The 12566-nt window shown below is 44.4% G+C and overlaps 1 protein-coding gene and 1 pseudogene across 2 annotated transcripts in view; both read right to left on the reverse strand.

Moving 5' to 3' along the window:
• SLC3A1 (solute carrier family 3 member 1) overlaps positions 1-5831 on the reverse strand; it is a 45672-nt gene extending 39841 nt beyond the window's left edge. The window contains exons 1-2 of one of the 2 annotated variants that reach the window (XM_054677817.2): positions 5293-5831; positions 397-576 (exon numbers count right to left, since the gene is read on the reverse strand). In XM_054677817.2, the coding sequence (XP_054533792.1) occupies positions 397-576; positions 5293-5746 (634 nt within the window). In that variant the 5' untranslated portion in view covers positions 5747-5831. The remainder of the gene's footprint in view (positions 1-396; positions 577-5292) is intronic. The other variant, XM_515443.7, reaches the window with a different exon arrangement.
• Positions 5832-10033: 4202 nt separating this feature from the next.
• On the reverse strand, positions 10034-11101 carry LOC459193 (large ribosomal subunit protein uL11-like; annotated as a pseudogene).
• Positions 11102-12566: the final 1465 nt, after the last annotated feature.

Raw genomic sequence — 12566 nt, forward strand, 5'->3', positions numbered from 1 at the left:
AGGTAGGAGGATTGCTTGAGCCCAGGAGGTGGAGGCTGAAGTGAGCCATGATTGCACCACTGCACTCCAGCCTGGGAGACAGAGCAAGACCCTGCCTGGAAAAAAAAAAAAAAAAAAAAAAAAAAAAAAAAAGCAGGGAAAGGAGAGGGGAGGGGAGGGGAGGGGAAGAAAGGAGATAGTGAAGGAAAAAGGAAAGGAGAAAGGAAAAAAGGAAACGGAAGGGAAGGGAAGGAAAGGAAGAAAGAGAAAGAGGGAAGGAAAGAAAGAAGGAAGGGAGGGAGGGAGGGAAAGAAATAGTATATGACAGTTAAGGAGAAGAACTGCTTTAAGTAAACATTTGAAAAAGTGCTTCTCTCAACCCTCATCCCCATCTTGCCCACTTTCCATTCAACTTACCTTTATCATGTATGGCTGCAACCAGATTCTCAAAATCTTCCATCGTTCCAAAAATGGGATCAACTTCCCGGAAATCTTCAACACCATATCTGAAATCTTTAAGGGACGATTTATAAAATGAAGTAATCCAAACAGTTTTTATATTTAAAGCTGTGATGTAGTCCAGTTTATCTTGAATACCTGAAGAAAAAAGTCAAAGTCATGAATAAATCCTACTTTGTTTTAGTTAAAGGACAAAAAATATAACAAATATGCCTAAGATAGAAATATTTACATGAAGGCAAAAATACTTAGAATTTTGTTGAATTTGAGTATAATTCAAATAGGAAGATCTAGCTCTACAAAAAATATCAAATTAGGCCGTGTGTAGTGGTTCACGCCTGTAATCCCAGCACTTTGGGAGGCCAAGGTGGGAGGATACCTAAGGTCAAGAGTTCGAGACCATCCTGGCCAACATGACAAAACCCCGTCTCTATTAAAAATACAAAAATTAGTTGGGTACAGTAGCACATGCCTATGATCCCAGCTACCTGGGAGGCTGAGGCAGGAGAATCGCTTGAACCTGGGAAGCGGAGGCTACAATGACTCAAGATCACACCACTGCACTCTAGCCTGGGCGACAGAGCAAGACCCTTTCTCAAAAAAAAAAAAGAAAGAGAAAATCTAATTAGTTATCTATCAGTAATTGATGACCTTTAACGTAGCATTATAAAAAAATCTGTGACTTACTCATATTTTATATTTAAAACCAAGACTGTGGTATTGTTCATTTATTCTACACATGGTTTTTGAGCAGCTAATCTATGCCAGCTGCTGGGCTAAGTGTCAAGGAACAGAGTAGAGTAACGCATGGCCCCTGTCGGTCACGTGGTCTACACTGCACTGTTCTGTCTAAGAGCCACATGTGGCTACTGAGCACTTGCAGGGTGGCTGGTTGGAATTGAGATGTGCTGTAAGGGAACAACATGTATTGGATTTTGAAGACCTTGTACAAAAAGAAAGAATGTAAAAATCTCATTAATATTTTTATACTGGGCCGGGCATGGTGGCATGTGCCTGTAATCCCAGCACTTTGGGAGGCCATGGTGGGCAGATTGTTTGGGCTCAGGTGTTCGAGACCAGTCTGGGTAACATGATAAAACCCCGTCTTAAAATACAAAAAAATAATAACAATATGTATTTATTTTTATACTGATTATGTGTTGAAATGATACATTGGATTAAACAGAACATATGAAAATTAATTTCGCCTGCTTCTTTTTTCCTTTTTTTAATGTGGCTACTACAAAATTTACAATTTCTTATGTGGCTCCCATTGTATTTCTTTTGGGCGGTGTTGGTCTCGGAAGTGTCTGCAGGCAGGGGTGGGATGATGATCAGACGGAAGAGCTAAGGAAGAGCTGCAGAAAGTGCTTTAAGGGCATCGGGGCATTGGCCCTTGACCGCCAGGGGCAGAGGAAGCTGATGACCCCTGAGGGTAAGGACAGAGAAGGTCCAGGATGGTGTGGGCAAAGGGGATCAGAGTGAAGGGCTTCCAGGCACAGCAAAGGAAAGGAGGGAGCAAGAATAGACAGGGCATGTCTAAAAAAGGATGAGAAGGCAGGACACAGTGGCTCACGCCTGTAATCCCAACACTTAGGGAGGCTGAGACAGGTGGATCACTTGAGGTCAGGAGGTCAAGACCAGCCTGGCCAACATGGTGAAACCCCATTTCTACTAAAAAATACAAAAATTAGCTGGGGACGGTGGTGCATGCCTGTAATCCCAGCTACTCGGGAGGCTGAGGCAGGAGAATTGCTTGAACCTGGGAGGCGGAGGTTGTAGTGAGGTAAGATTGTGCCACTGCACTCCAGCCTAGGCGACAGAGTGAGACTCCATCTCAAAAATAATAATAATAATAAATATAAATAAATAAGTAAATGCATCAATTAATTTAAAAAGGTGATAAATGTTGTCGGTGCACGGGGTCTGAGAAGGAGTGCAACTGCAACACAGAAGGTAAGTTTGTGCCAATATTTGAGGAGTCTTTGTTTCCACTCTCAGACTGCCTTTGAACTTGCTAAATTTGGACTTTTTCGGTTATTCTCTTATATAGGAATCCAGGAATTTATACAGAAGAGAATTCTAGGCTTGGCTGAGAAGACGTGGAAATGAAACTTTGTATTTAGAACTTTGTAGGATAATGAGCAGATAATGTGTTTTCTCCTTCTAGTTCAGAGTCCCAAATGCATATTCAGCAACTTGAGTCTAGAATTCAATCTCCAGTAACTTTCTGTGTAATCCTGATGTGGCTTCCTAGAATTAGACTGTCAGAGGCCACACCGCAGGCTGAAGGTCACTAATTCCAAAGCACAGAGTCATTCGACACCTGGGATCTGGGCTCTTCCCCTATAACACGCTGCTTATTTATTTTATTTTATTTATTTATCTACTTATTTATTTATTTATTTATTTTGAGCTGGAGTCTCGCTCTGTCGCCCAGGCTGGAGTGCAGTGGTGCGATCTCAGCTCACTGCAACCTCCGCCTCCTGGGTTCACGCCATTCTCCTGCCTCAGCCACCCAAATAGCTGGGACTACAGGCGCCCGCCACCACGCCCAGCTAATTTTTTGTATTTTTTTAGTAGAGATGGGGTTTCACCGTGTTAGCCAGGATGGTCTCAATCTCCTGACCTCGTGATCCACCCGCCTTGCCCTCCCAAAGTGCTGGGATTACAGGCGTGAGCCACCACGCCTGGCCTGACAGGCTGCTTATTTCTGTCTCTGTACCCCAGTTCCCCCATATGGGTAGCTGCAAGATCTCACACAGTATCAACAGGCAGCAAGAGGGTTTTGATCTAAGCCAGCACAGCAACACAATATATCTTATGATGAGGCACAAAGGAACATGAGGATGAAAACAAAGTGGCTGGAGAAAGTAAACAAGGGATCCCACCCCACATTTTAGGAGGAGAGAGGGCAATCACCAAAACCAGACTCAAAGCTGGAATGGGATCTTCATAATAACAACAATGAAATCCCTTCAACCTCGAAGACAAATGCCTATGGATTGCAGGAAGTAAAACATTCCTCCAAGAACAGGTATTGGAAATGACAAACACCAGAGCTGATTACAGACCACCATGTTTATAGGAATGTTGGACCTATCCAGAAGATTATTAGGAAGGCAGGGCCAGGAAGTGGTAAATGTATCTCTGGATTTAGGGCTTTAGGTCTATGCAGTCAGAGCATTGCTTTTCCTAAGCACTCAATGTGCAAAAGGCAGCAGGTCATAGGTCATGAGTCAGGGGAAAGGGAGTCACTCAAGGCAGGATTAAAGGATGCTAGAAACACATCCAAAGCCGAAGATCTGGGGTGGGGAGCCCATGGTCTGATTAGGGAGGCTAAAGAAAGAGTAATGAAGGCAATGGGTTTGAGCTGCACCATGAAGGACATATACACTCTTCTTCAATGAGTGACAATGCAGGATGATTTTTAAAACGAGAATGATACAGCCGGATGTGGTGGCTCATGCCTGTAATCCCAGAGTTTTGGGAGGCCAAGGGGGGGCAAATCACCTGAGGTCAGGAGTTCGAGACTAGCCTGACCAACATGGAGAACCCTCGTCTCTATTAAAAATACAAAATTAGCCAGGCATGATGGTGCATGCCTGTAATCCCAGCTACTCGGGAGGCTGAGCCGGGAGAATTGCTTGAACCCAGGTGACGGAGGCTGCAGTGAGATGAGATTATGCCATTGCACTCCAGCCTGGGCAACAAGAGTGAAACTCCATCACAAAAAAAAAAAAAAGAGAGAGAGAATGATAGGAGCGTGAAAAAGAAAAGCCTTTTACTAGTGATTAAAGAAAGCTGCAGGTTTCAAGAATTCATTTGTAGCATTTTAAAGATACATTAAGCCCATTCCTACTTTCCACATTCATATCATCCTGTTTTGTTTTCTTCAAACCAATTATCATTGTAAAACATTAGTTTGTTAGTTTCCTTATTTGTTTCCTATTGTTGCCTTGAAGTAGAGTGACCATACCAACCAATTTGCTCAGAAGTTCCCAGTGTGTGCCTGCCATCTGGCATAATTTTACTCTGAAGTATGTTCTGGTTTGAGCAATATATTGTAAGGATGTTTTACACATAACCCACCAAGAAATTAACTTAGCTTTTAAAAAATAATTTTTCACTTTTTTTTTCTTTTTGGAGACGGGGTCTCCCTATGTTGCCTAAGCTGTGGCTGAGAGCTCCTGGGCTCAAGCGATCCTCCCACCTCAGCCTCCCAAGTAGCTGCAACTACAGTCATGTGCCACTACCCCTGGTTAATTCTTTACTTGTTTTATACTAATACGGACATGGTTTTAAACAATCCTTAATTCAAGTAATGACGAATGCATACTGCTACACCTTTTCTACTTCCCTTCCTTTTTTAGAATTTAAACTTTAAGACTCAGCCTATACTTTTTACAGATATCACTTGATTTTTAAAAAAAATATTATTTATGCTTTATTCACTAATACACTCCCAGCCACACAGCCAAACTAGCTGCTTCGTATACTGGGAAAGCAATTCCCAACTGCCACCCTGACATATTCAACTATAAAGTCCCCAGAAACAGGACATAGATTTTAGAAGGAAGGCTGCTCTAAGAAGTTAGAATTGATGACTGAACAACTGTATGTACTTAGTGGGCAATAAATTAAACAACTCGTTTGGCTCAAAGGCCTTCAGCAAATAGCCCTTCAGCTAGTAAAATAACTGCTGGGTTCTGCTGAGTGATTTTCTAAGAATATCATAAACAAGGAGCAACTTGGCATGACCAGTCATAATGGAATGTGCTTACTGAACAACCCAGGCATAATTTGGTTCTGAAGAACAAAAGAACCATAAACCAATCTCATCCTGGCACCCACCCTGAATGATCTCTGGGCATGTACCTTTCAGATCTCCGTTCCCATCCTTGTTACTGTCCTTGAAAGACCTTGGGTAGATCTGGTACATGGGCCCCTCCTGCCACCAGTCTAGGCACTTTGGAGAGAGGGCAATGATGGCTATGGTGGCCGCGATGAGCACCAGCACAGAAGCCACTGTGAGCCAGAAGAGGATCTCCCGAGGTATGCGGTAGCGGGCCTGGCCAGAGAACTGGAACAGCACCTCCTTGGGCATCCCCGCATAGGGCCGGACGCCCTTGAAGTCGGGCTCCTGGGAGCCAAGGTTGCTCCTGGTGCTGTGCTTCAGGTTGTCTGTTGAGCTGCCTGGATCCGGGGTCTGCTCCAGAATGTCTTCATTACGGACAAACCCGTTGTTTGTCTGGCATCCCTTCATACTCATCTCGATGGAGTCTCTCTTGCTTTTATCTTCAGCCATGTCTCACCGACTTATGTCTTCGGAGTGCCTTCCTGCAGTAAGGGAGGTGGAAGAGTGGCTTGCTGAATGCTTGGTCTTGTTAATGAACTTTGTGTGGTTTATAAATAAACCTAGCTGGACAAAGTCCAGCCAAGGAAGAAAGGGTAAAAGTACAGAGGTTTAAAAAAAAAAAATCTCGGGACTGGCGCGGTGGTTCATGCCTGTAATCCCAGCACTTTGGGAGGCCGAGGCGGGCAGATCACCAAGGGCAGGAGTTTGAGACTAGCCTGGCCAACATGGCCAAACCCTGTCTCTACTAAAGGTACAAAAATTAGCCAGGTGTGGTGGTGTGCACCTGTAATCCCAGCTGCTCGGGAGGCTGAGGCAGGAGAATCGTTTGACCCCGGAAGACAGACGTTGCAGTGAGCCGAGATCGTACCACTGCACTCCAGCCTGGGCGACAAGAGCGAGAATCCATCCCACAAAAAAAAAAAAAAAAAATTCTCCACTGGGCACCTTGGCTCACACCTGTAATCCCAGCAGTTTGGGAGGCTGAGGCAGGCAGGTCACCCGAGGTCAAGAGTTTAAGACCAGCCTGGCCAACATGGTGAAACCCCATCTCTACTAAAAATACAAAAATTAGCCGGGTGTGGTGGTGCATGCCTGTAATCCCAGCTACTCAGGAGGCTGAGGCAGGAGAATCACTTGAACACAGGAGGCAGAGGTTGCAGTGAGCTGACATCGAGCCACGGCACTCCACCCTGGGTGACAGAGGGAGAGTCTGTCTCAAAAAATAAAATAAATAATTAAGAAAGAGAATAAAAATAAAATGAAACTAAAAATAAATTAAAAAATTAAAAATTGGAAACAACCCAGGTAGCTATCATCAGATGGATAGATAAACAAGGTGGTTATACATATAGTGAAATATTATTCAGCTTTGAAAAGGAATGAAGGCTGGGCATGGTGGATCACGCCTGTAATCCCAACACTTTGGGAGGACAAGGCGGGTGGATCACTTGAGGTCAGGAATTGGAGACCAGCCTGGCCAACATGGCAAACCCATCTCTATTAAAAATACAAAAATTAGGCCAGGCGCGGTGGCTCACGCCTGTAATCTCAATACTTTAGGAGGCCGAGGCCAGTGAATCACCTGAGGTTGGGAGTTCAAGACCAGCCTGACCAACATGGAGAAACCCCATCTCTACTAAAAATACAAAATTAGCCAGGTGTGGTGGCGCATGCCTGTAGTCCCAGCTACTCGGGAGGCTGAGGCAGGAGAATCGCTTGAACCTGGGAGGCGGAGGTTGCGGTGAATGGAGATCACGCCATTGCGGTCCAGCCTGGGCAACAAGAGTGAAACTCCATCTCAAAAAAAAAAAAAATAGCTGGGCATGGGGACACATGCTGTAATTCCAGCTACTTGGGAGGCTGAGGCAGGAGAATCGCTTGAACCCAGGAGGCAGAGGTTGCAATGAGCTGAGATAGCACCACTGCACTCCAGCTTGGGTGATGGAGTGAGACTGTCTCCAATACATAAATAAAGGACTGAAATTCTGACACATGCTGCAACATAGATGAACCTGGAGGACATTATGCTAAGTGCAATAAGCCAGACCCAAAAGGGCAAGTGTGATTTCACTTAGATGAGGTATCTTGAGTAGTAGGATTCATAGGAACAGAAAATAGAAAGGTGGTTACTGGAGGTTGGAGGAAGGGAATGATGGGGAGTTATTGTTCATTGGGCAGAGAATTTCAGTTTGGGATGATGAAAAGTGTTCCTGAGATGATAGTGGTGATGGTTGCATAACAGTATAAACATACGTAATGCCACTGAAATGTTATATATGTTTTACCACAACTTTTTTTAAAGCTTAAAGCTTTCTCTATTTAGCCAGGTATAAGAAAAATTACTTTGGGGGGAAATTATTTTTCTTATACATGGTTAAATAGAGAAAGTGGGAAGATAGCTTAAGCCCAGGAGTTGGAGACCAGCCTGGACAATATAGTAAGACCTCATCTCTACAAAAGAAATTTAAAATTAGCTGAACATGGTGGTGCACCCATGTAGTCCCAATTACTCAGGAGGCAGGCTGATGTGGGAGGATCACTTGAGCCCAGGAGGCAGAGGTTGCAGTGAGCTGAGATGAGCCGAGGAGGCAGAGGTTGCAGTGAGCTGAGATCACGCCACTGCACTCCAGCCTGGGTGACAGAGCAAGATTCTGTCTCAACAACAACAAAAAGGAACGTAATGATTTATGATGTCCCTTTCATCAGGAGCACATACAGTCCTACGAATCATTTGATCTGATAATGAGACTTTTTTTTCTTTTAAATGATGATAGTTATCTGGGGCCCTAATCTTAGTGTCTCTTTGTGGAGTGGCTTAGAAGCATTGTATAGTATAGAGGTATGGAGGAATGAGCTACTTGATCTTGGACAAATTACATTTAAAACTGAGTAAATCCCAATACTTGGCTCACTGAATGCACCCAGTGATACCTCTCATTATTATTAATTATGCCCATTGAATATTTTTTATTTTTATTTTTTGAGATGGAGTTTCACTCTTATTGCCCAGGCTGGAGGGCAATGGCGTGATCTCAGCTCACCCACAACCTCCACCTCCCGGGTTCAACCGATTCTCCTGCCTCAGCCTGCTGTGCAGCTGGGATTACAGGTGCCCGCCAACACACCCAACTAATTTTTTGTATTTTTAGTAGAGACAGGGTTTCACTAAGTTGGCCAGACTGCTCTCCGACTCCTGACCTCAGCTGATCCACCTGACTCGGCCTCCCAAAGTGCTGGGATTATAGGCGTGAGCCACCACGCCAGGCCCCAAATCTTTTTCTAACAAAGAGCAGCCAGTAAAGTCAAGCTGCAGACATAGACAAGCAAGCTGGGAGCTTGCACAGGTGGATGCGACAGGAAAGAACTACCTGGGACTAGACATGTTCAAAATGGCGGCTGCACCTCCCCTTCTCTGCCAGCCACGTGTACAGTAAGGAGCAGACAAGATGGCACCGGCCAAGGGGAGAGTTCATTCGCATAATAAGATTAGGGTGGGGCCACCAGATTTCCCTGTGTGCTATGTAAACGTCACACCTGACCCAAAAAACCCGTGAGGCCTACCTAAATCAGACACGGCCTCCTCAATCTGGACTATAAAATCTGGCGTATCCAGCAGCTGACCTTTTCCTCTTGGAAGTGCCTTCTTTCTCACTAGAGAGAGAGCTATTTTCCTTTGCCTTTCTCCTTCTTCCGCCTATTAAACCTCTGCTCCTGGCCAGGCGTCGTGGCTCAGGCCTGTAATCCCAGCACTTTAGGAGGCCAAGGCGGGCAGATCACCTGAGGTCAGGAGTTGAGGACAAGCCTGACAAACATGAGGAAACCCTGTCTCTACTCAAAAATACAAAATTAGCTGGGCGGGGTGGCGTGCACCTGTAATCCCAGCTACTCAGGAGGCTAAGGCAGGATTGCTTGAGCCCAGGAGGCCAAGACTGCAGTGAGCTGTGATCACCCCACTGCACTCCAGCCTAGGTGACAGAGTAAGGTTCAAAACAATAAAAGAATATACACCACAGTTTATAAGTGGGCATGTGGGATTTTTTTCGTTTGTTTTTGGCTATTATAAATAAAATTGCTACGAGCAATCATGTACAACTCTTTCTAAGGATATAGCTTCCTTCTCTCTTAGGAACCAACTAGCAGTGAAATAGCTGGATAATATGGTAAGCGTATAATTAATGTTTAAGAAACTGCCAAACTGTTTTGGAAAGTAGTTGTATTGAGGCAGGAGAATATAGGGTTTGGAGGCAGGGAACCTAAGGCTGTTTCACGCAGCGTTCCTAGAACTAAACAGAAAGGAAAACCCTAACTTTACATGACTAAATCACAAAAGGACCAGAGGCTACTCCCCTTTGCAAACCCCCCACCTCCTCTGCCAGGCATGGGAAATTGGCAACCAATCGGACTGATTGCGGGTTGAGTGTTCCTTTGCAACTTTGTAACTTCACTCCAGCCTCCGAATGGTTGGTTGCTGTCCACAACCAATCAGACTGATTGCGGGCGGAGTCTTCGTTTGCATAGAAGTATAAATTTGTAACTTCACCCTAGCCTCTGATTGGTTGCTTTCTGCAACCAATCATACGTTTGCACAGGAGTGTAACTTTTGTAACCACGTCATCCTCTGGTTGGCTGCTTTCTGCAACCGATCAGACTGATTGTGGGCTACCACTTCATTTACCTGAGGTGGGCATGAAGTAGCCAATGGGAAACTTCTAGAGGGTATTTGGACCCAAGAAGATTCTGTATCCGGGGCCCTTAAGCCACTGCTCGGCACGCTCTCACACTGTGGAGTGTACTTTCATTTTCAATAAATCCCTGCTTTCGTTCTTTTTTAACCAGTTGTCAAATGATCCTTTATTGAAATATTTTCCTTTGTGCTTAACTGGCTGGTCATTCCACAGCACCACTGTTGATGTCATCTATGATGTCCTGAGGGTGGCGGCCATCAACATCACAGCCCACAGACTGGGCAGTCCCCAGGATCTCTTTAATGGTTCCAGAGAGTTCTCTGGCTAAGGATCAGTGCCGCATCTGTCGAGCAATGTTGACGATCTCATAAAAAGTGATATTCCCCCTGTGTTTAATGTTTTTCTGTTTCTTTCTGTCTCTTGGTGGTTCCTTTTGATGATCAGGGCGGAGGCAGAAGGTACCACTTCAATCTGGGCCTGTCTGTTCTGAATGGTCAGTTTCACTCTAATCCTCAGGCCCTTCCAGTCACCCGTTACTTTGGCAATGTCATCACCAACCTCTTTTGGAGACAGACCCGCGGGGCCAATCTTGGGGGCCAGGGCAGAAGTGGCACCGACTTCAACTCCAGTGCACGTGAAGTATACGACTTTGATCTCATTGGGGTGGAACTTCGGCGGCATGGTGGAGGCGGCTGGTGTCGGATGAACCCGGATTCGAGACGACCGAAGAAAGTTGCACCTTGGCCTCCTCCGAGCCGAAAGCCGAGAGAGCTGCTTTCGTTCTTTTGTTGCTTCATTCTTTCTTTGCTGCGTGTTTTGTCCAATTCTTTGTTCAAAACGCCAAGAACCTGGACAATTTGCAGTCACTTCCCTCTACCGGTGACAGTACCATTTTGCGTTGCCTTCATTGGTGTATGAGAGTGTGAATTCTTCCACATTCTTGCCAGCACTTGCTCTGTTGTCTGTTTAATTTCAGTGATTCTAGTAGGTAAGTAGCAGTGTCTCATTGTGGTTTTAATTTGTACTTCTGTAAAGACTAATGGTGTTGAGTATCTTTTCATGTGCTTATTTGCCATCCATACATCTTCCTTGTTGCAGCTGATGCTGGCAGCCAGCTGGGTGGGGAGTGGGGCTGGGGGCATCTCTGTTCTCAATACCTGTGCTGCTTCAATGTAGTCTCCATGTTGGCTACTGTGGGCGTCTTCATAGCATGCTGGCTTGGTACCAAATGTTAGTGTCCCAGTTGAGAAAGCAGGCAAGGCAGAAAGAATATCCTTTTTGTGACCTAGCCTCAGAAGTTACATAGCTTGTTTTTGACTGTACTTTATGTGCCAAGCCCAGAGACAGTGTGTGAAGGGACTAAGAAGTTATAAGGCAAAGGACATAAATACAGGAGGCTACAAATTGGGCTATTAATGCAATTATCTATTGTGCAATTTTTATTGTAGTAGAAACATATAAAATTTATCATCTTAATCATTTTTAATTAAATGGTTGTGTGTTAAGTATATTCACATTGCTGTGAAACCAATCTCCAGAAGTTTTTCATCTTGCAAATCTGAAACTGTATATATCCTTTGAACAACTCCCCCTTGCCTCCCCTCAGCCCAGGGTAACCAACATTCTACTTTGTTTCTATGAATTGACCACTGTAGATATATAAGTGCAATCCTATAGCATTTGTCTTTTGTGATTGGCTTATTTCACTTAGCACAATGTCTTCAAGGTTCATACATGTTGTAGCATGTGACAGGATTTCTTTCCTTTTTATTTTTTTTTTTAAAAACAAGATCTTGCTCTGTTGCCTAGGCTGGAGTGCAGTGGCACAATCATAGCTCACTGTAGTCTTGAACTCCTGGGCTCAAGCGATCCTCCTGCCTCAGCCTCCTAAGTAGCTGGGACTACAGGCATGCACCACCACATCCAGCTAATTTTTGTTTTTTGTAGAGATGGGGGGGTCTCACTATGTTGCCCAGGCTGGTCTCAAACTCTTGGCCTCAGGCAGTCCTCCTGCCTTGGCCTCCCAAAGTGCTAGGATCATAGGCATGAGCCACTGTGTCTGGCCTTTCCTTTTTAAGGCTGGATAATATTCCATTGTATGTATATACTACATTTTGTTTATCCGTTTATCAGTCAAACACTTGCTTTGCTTCCATCTTTTGGCTATTGTGAATAACACTGCTATGAAAATGAGTGTGCAAATATTTTTTTGAGACGCTGCTTTCAATTCTTTTGGATATATATTCAAAAGTGAGATTGCTGTGCCACATGGTAGTTCTATTTTTAAGTTTTTGAGGACTGTTCATACTGTTTTCTATAGAAGTTACCCCATTTTACAATCCCACTAACAGTGCACAGGGGCTTCAATTTTGCAACGTCCTCATCAACACTTGTTATTTTCCGTTTTTTGTTTTGTTTTGTTTTGTATTTTGATAGTAGCCATCCCAATGAGTGTGAGGTGATAGCTCAGTGTGGTTTTGATTTGCATTTCTCTAATGAAATTGGTGAAGTTGAGCATCTTTTCATGTGTCCTCATTGGCTATTAGGATATCATCTTTGGAGAAATGTCTGTTCGAGTCTTTTGC

This window comes from Pan troglodytes, chromosome 12, assembly GCF_028858775.2.
Source record: "Pan troglodytes isolate AG18354 chromosome 12, NHGRI_mPanTro3-v2.0_pri, whole genome shotgun sequence".
In the NCBI taxonomy this organism is placed as follows: domain Eukaryota; kingdom Metazoa; phylum Chordata; class Mammalia; order Primates; family Hominidae; genus Pan; species Pan troglodytes.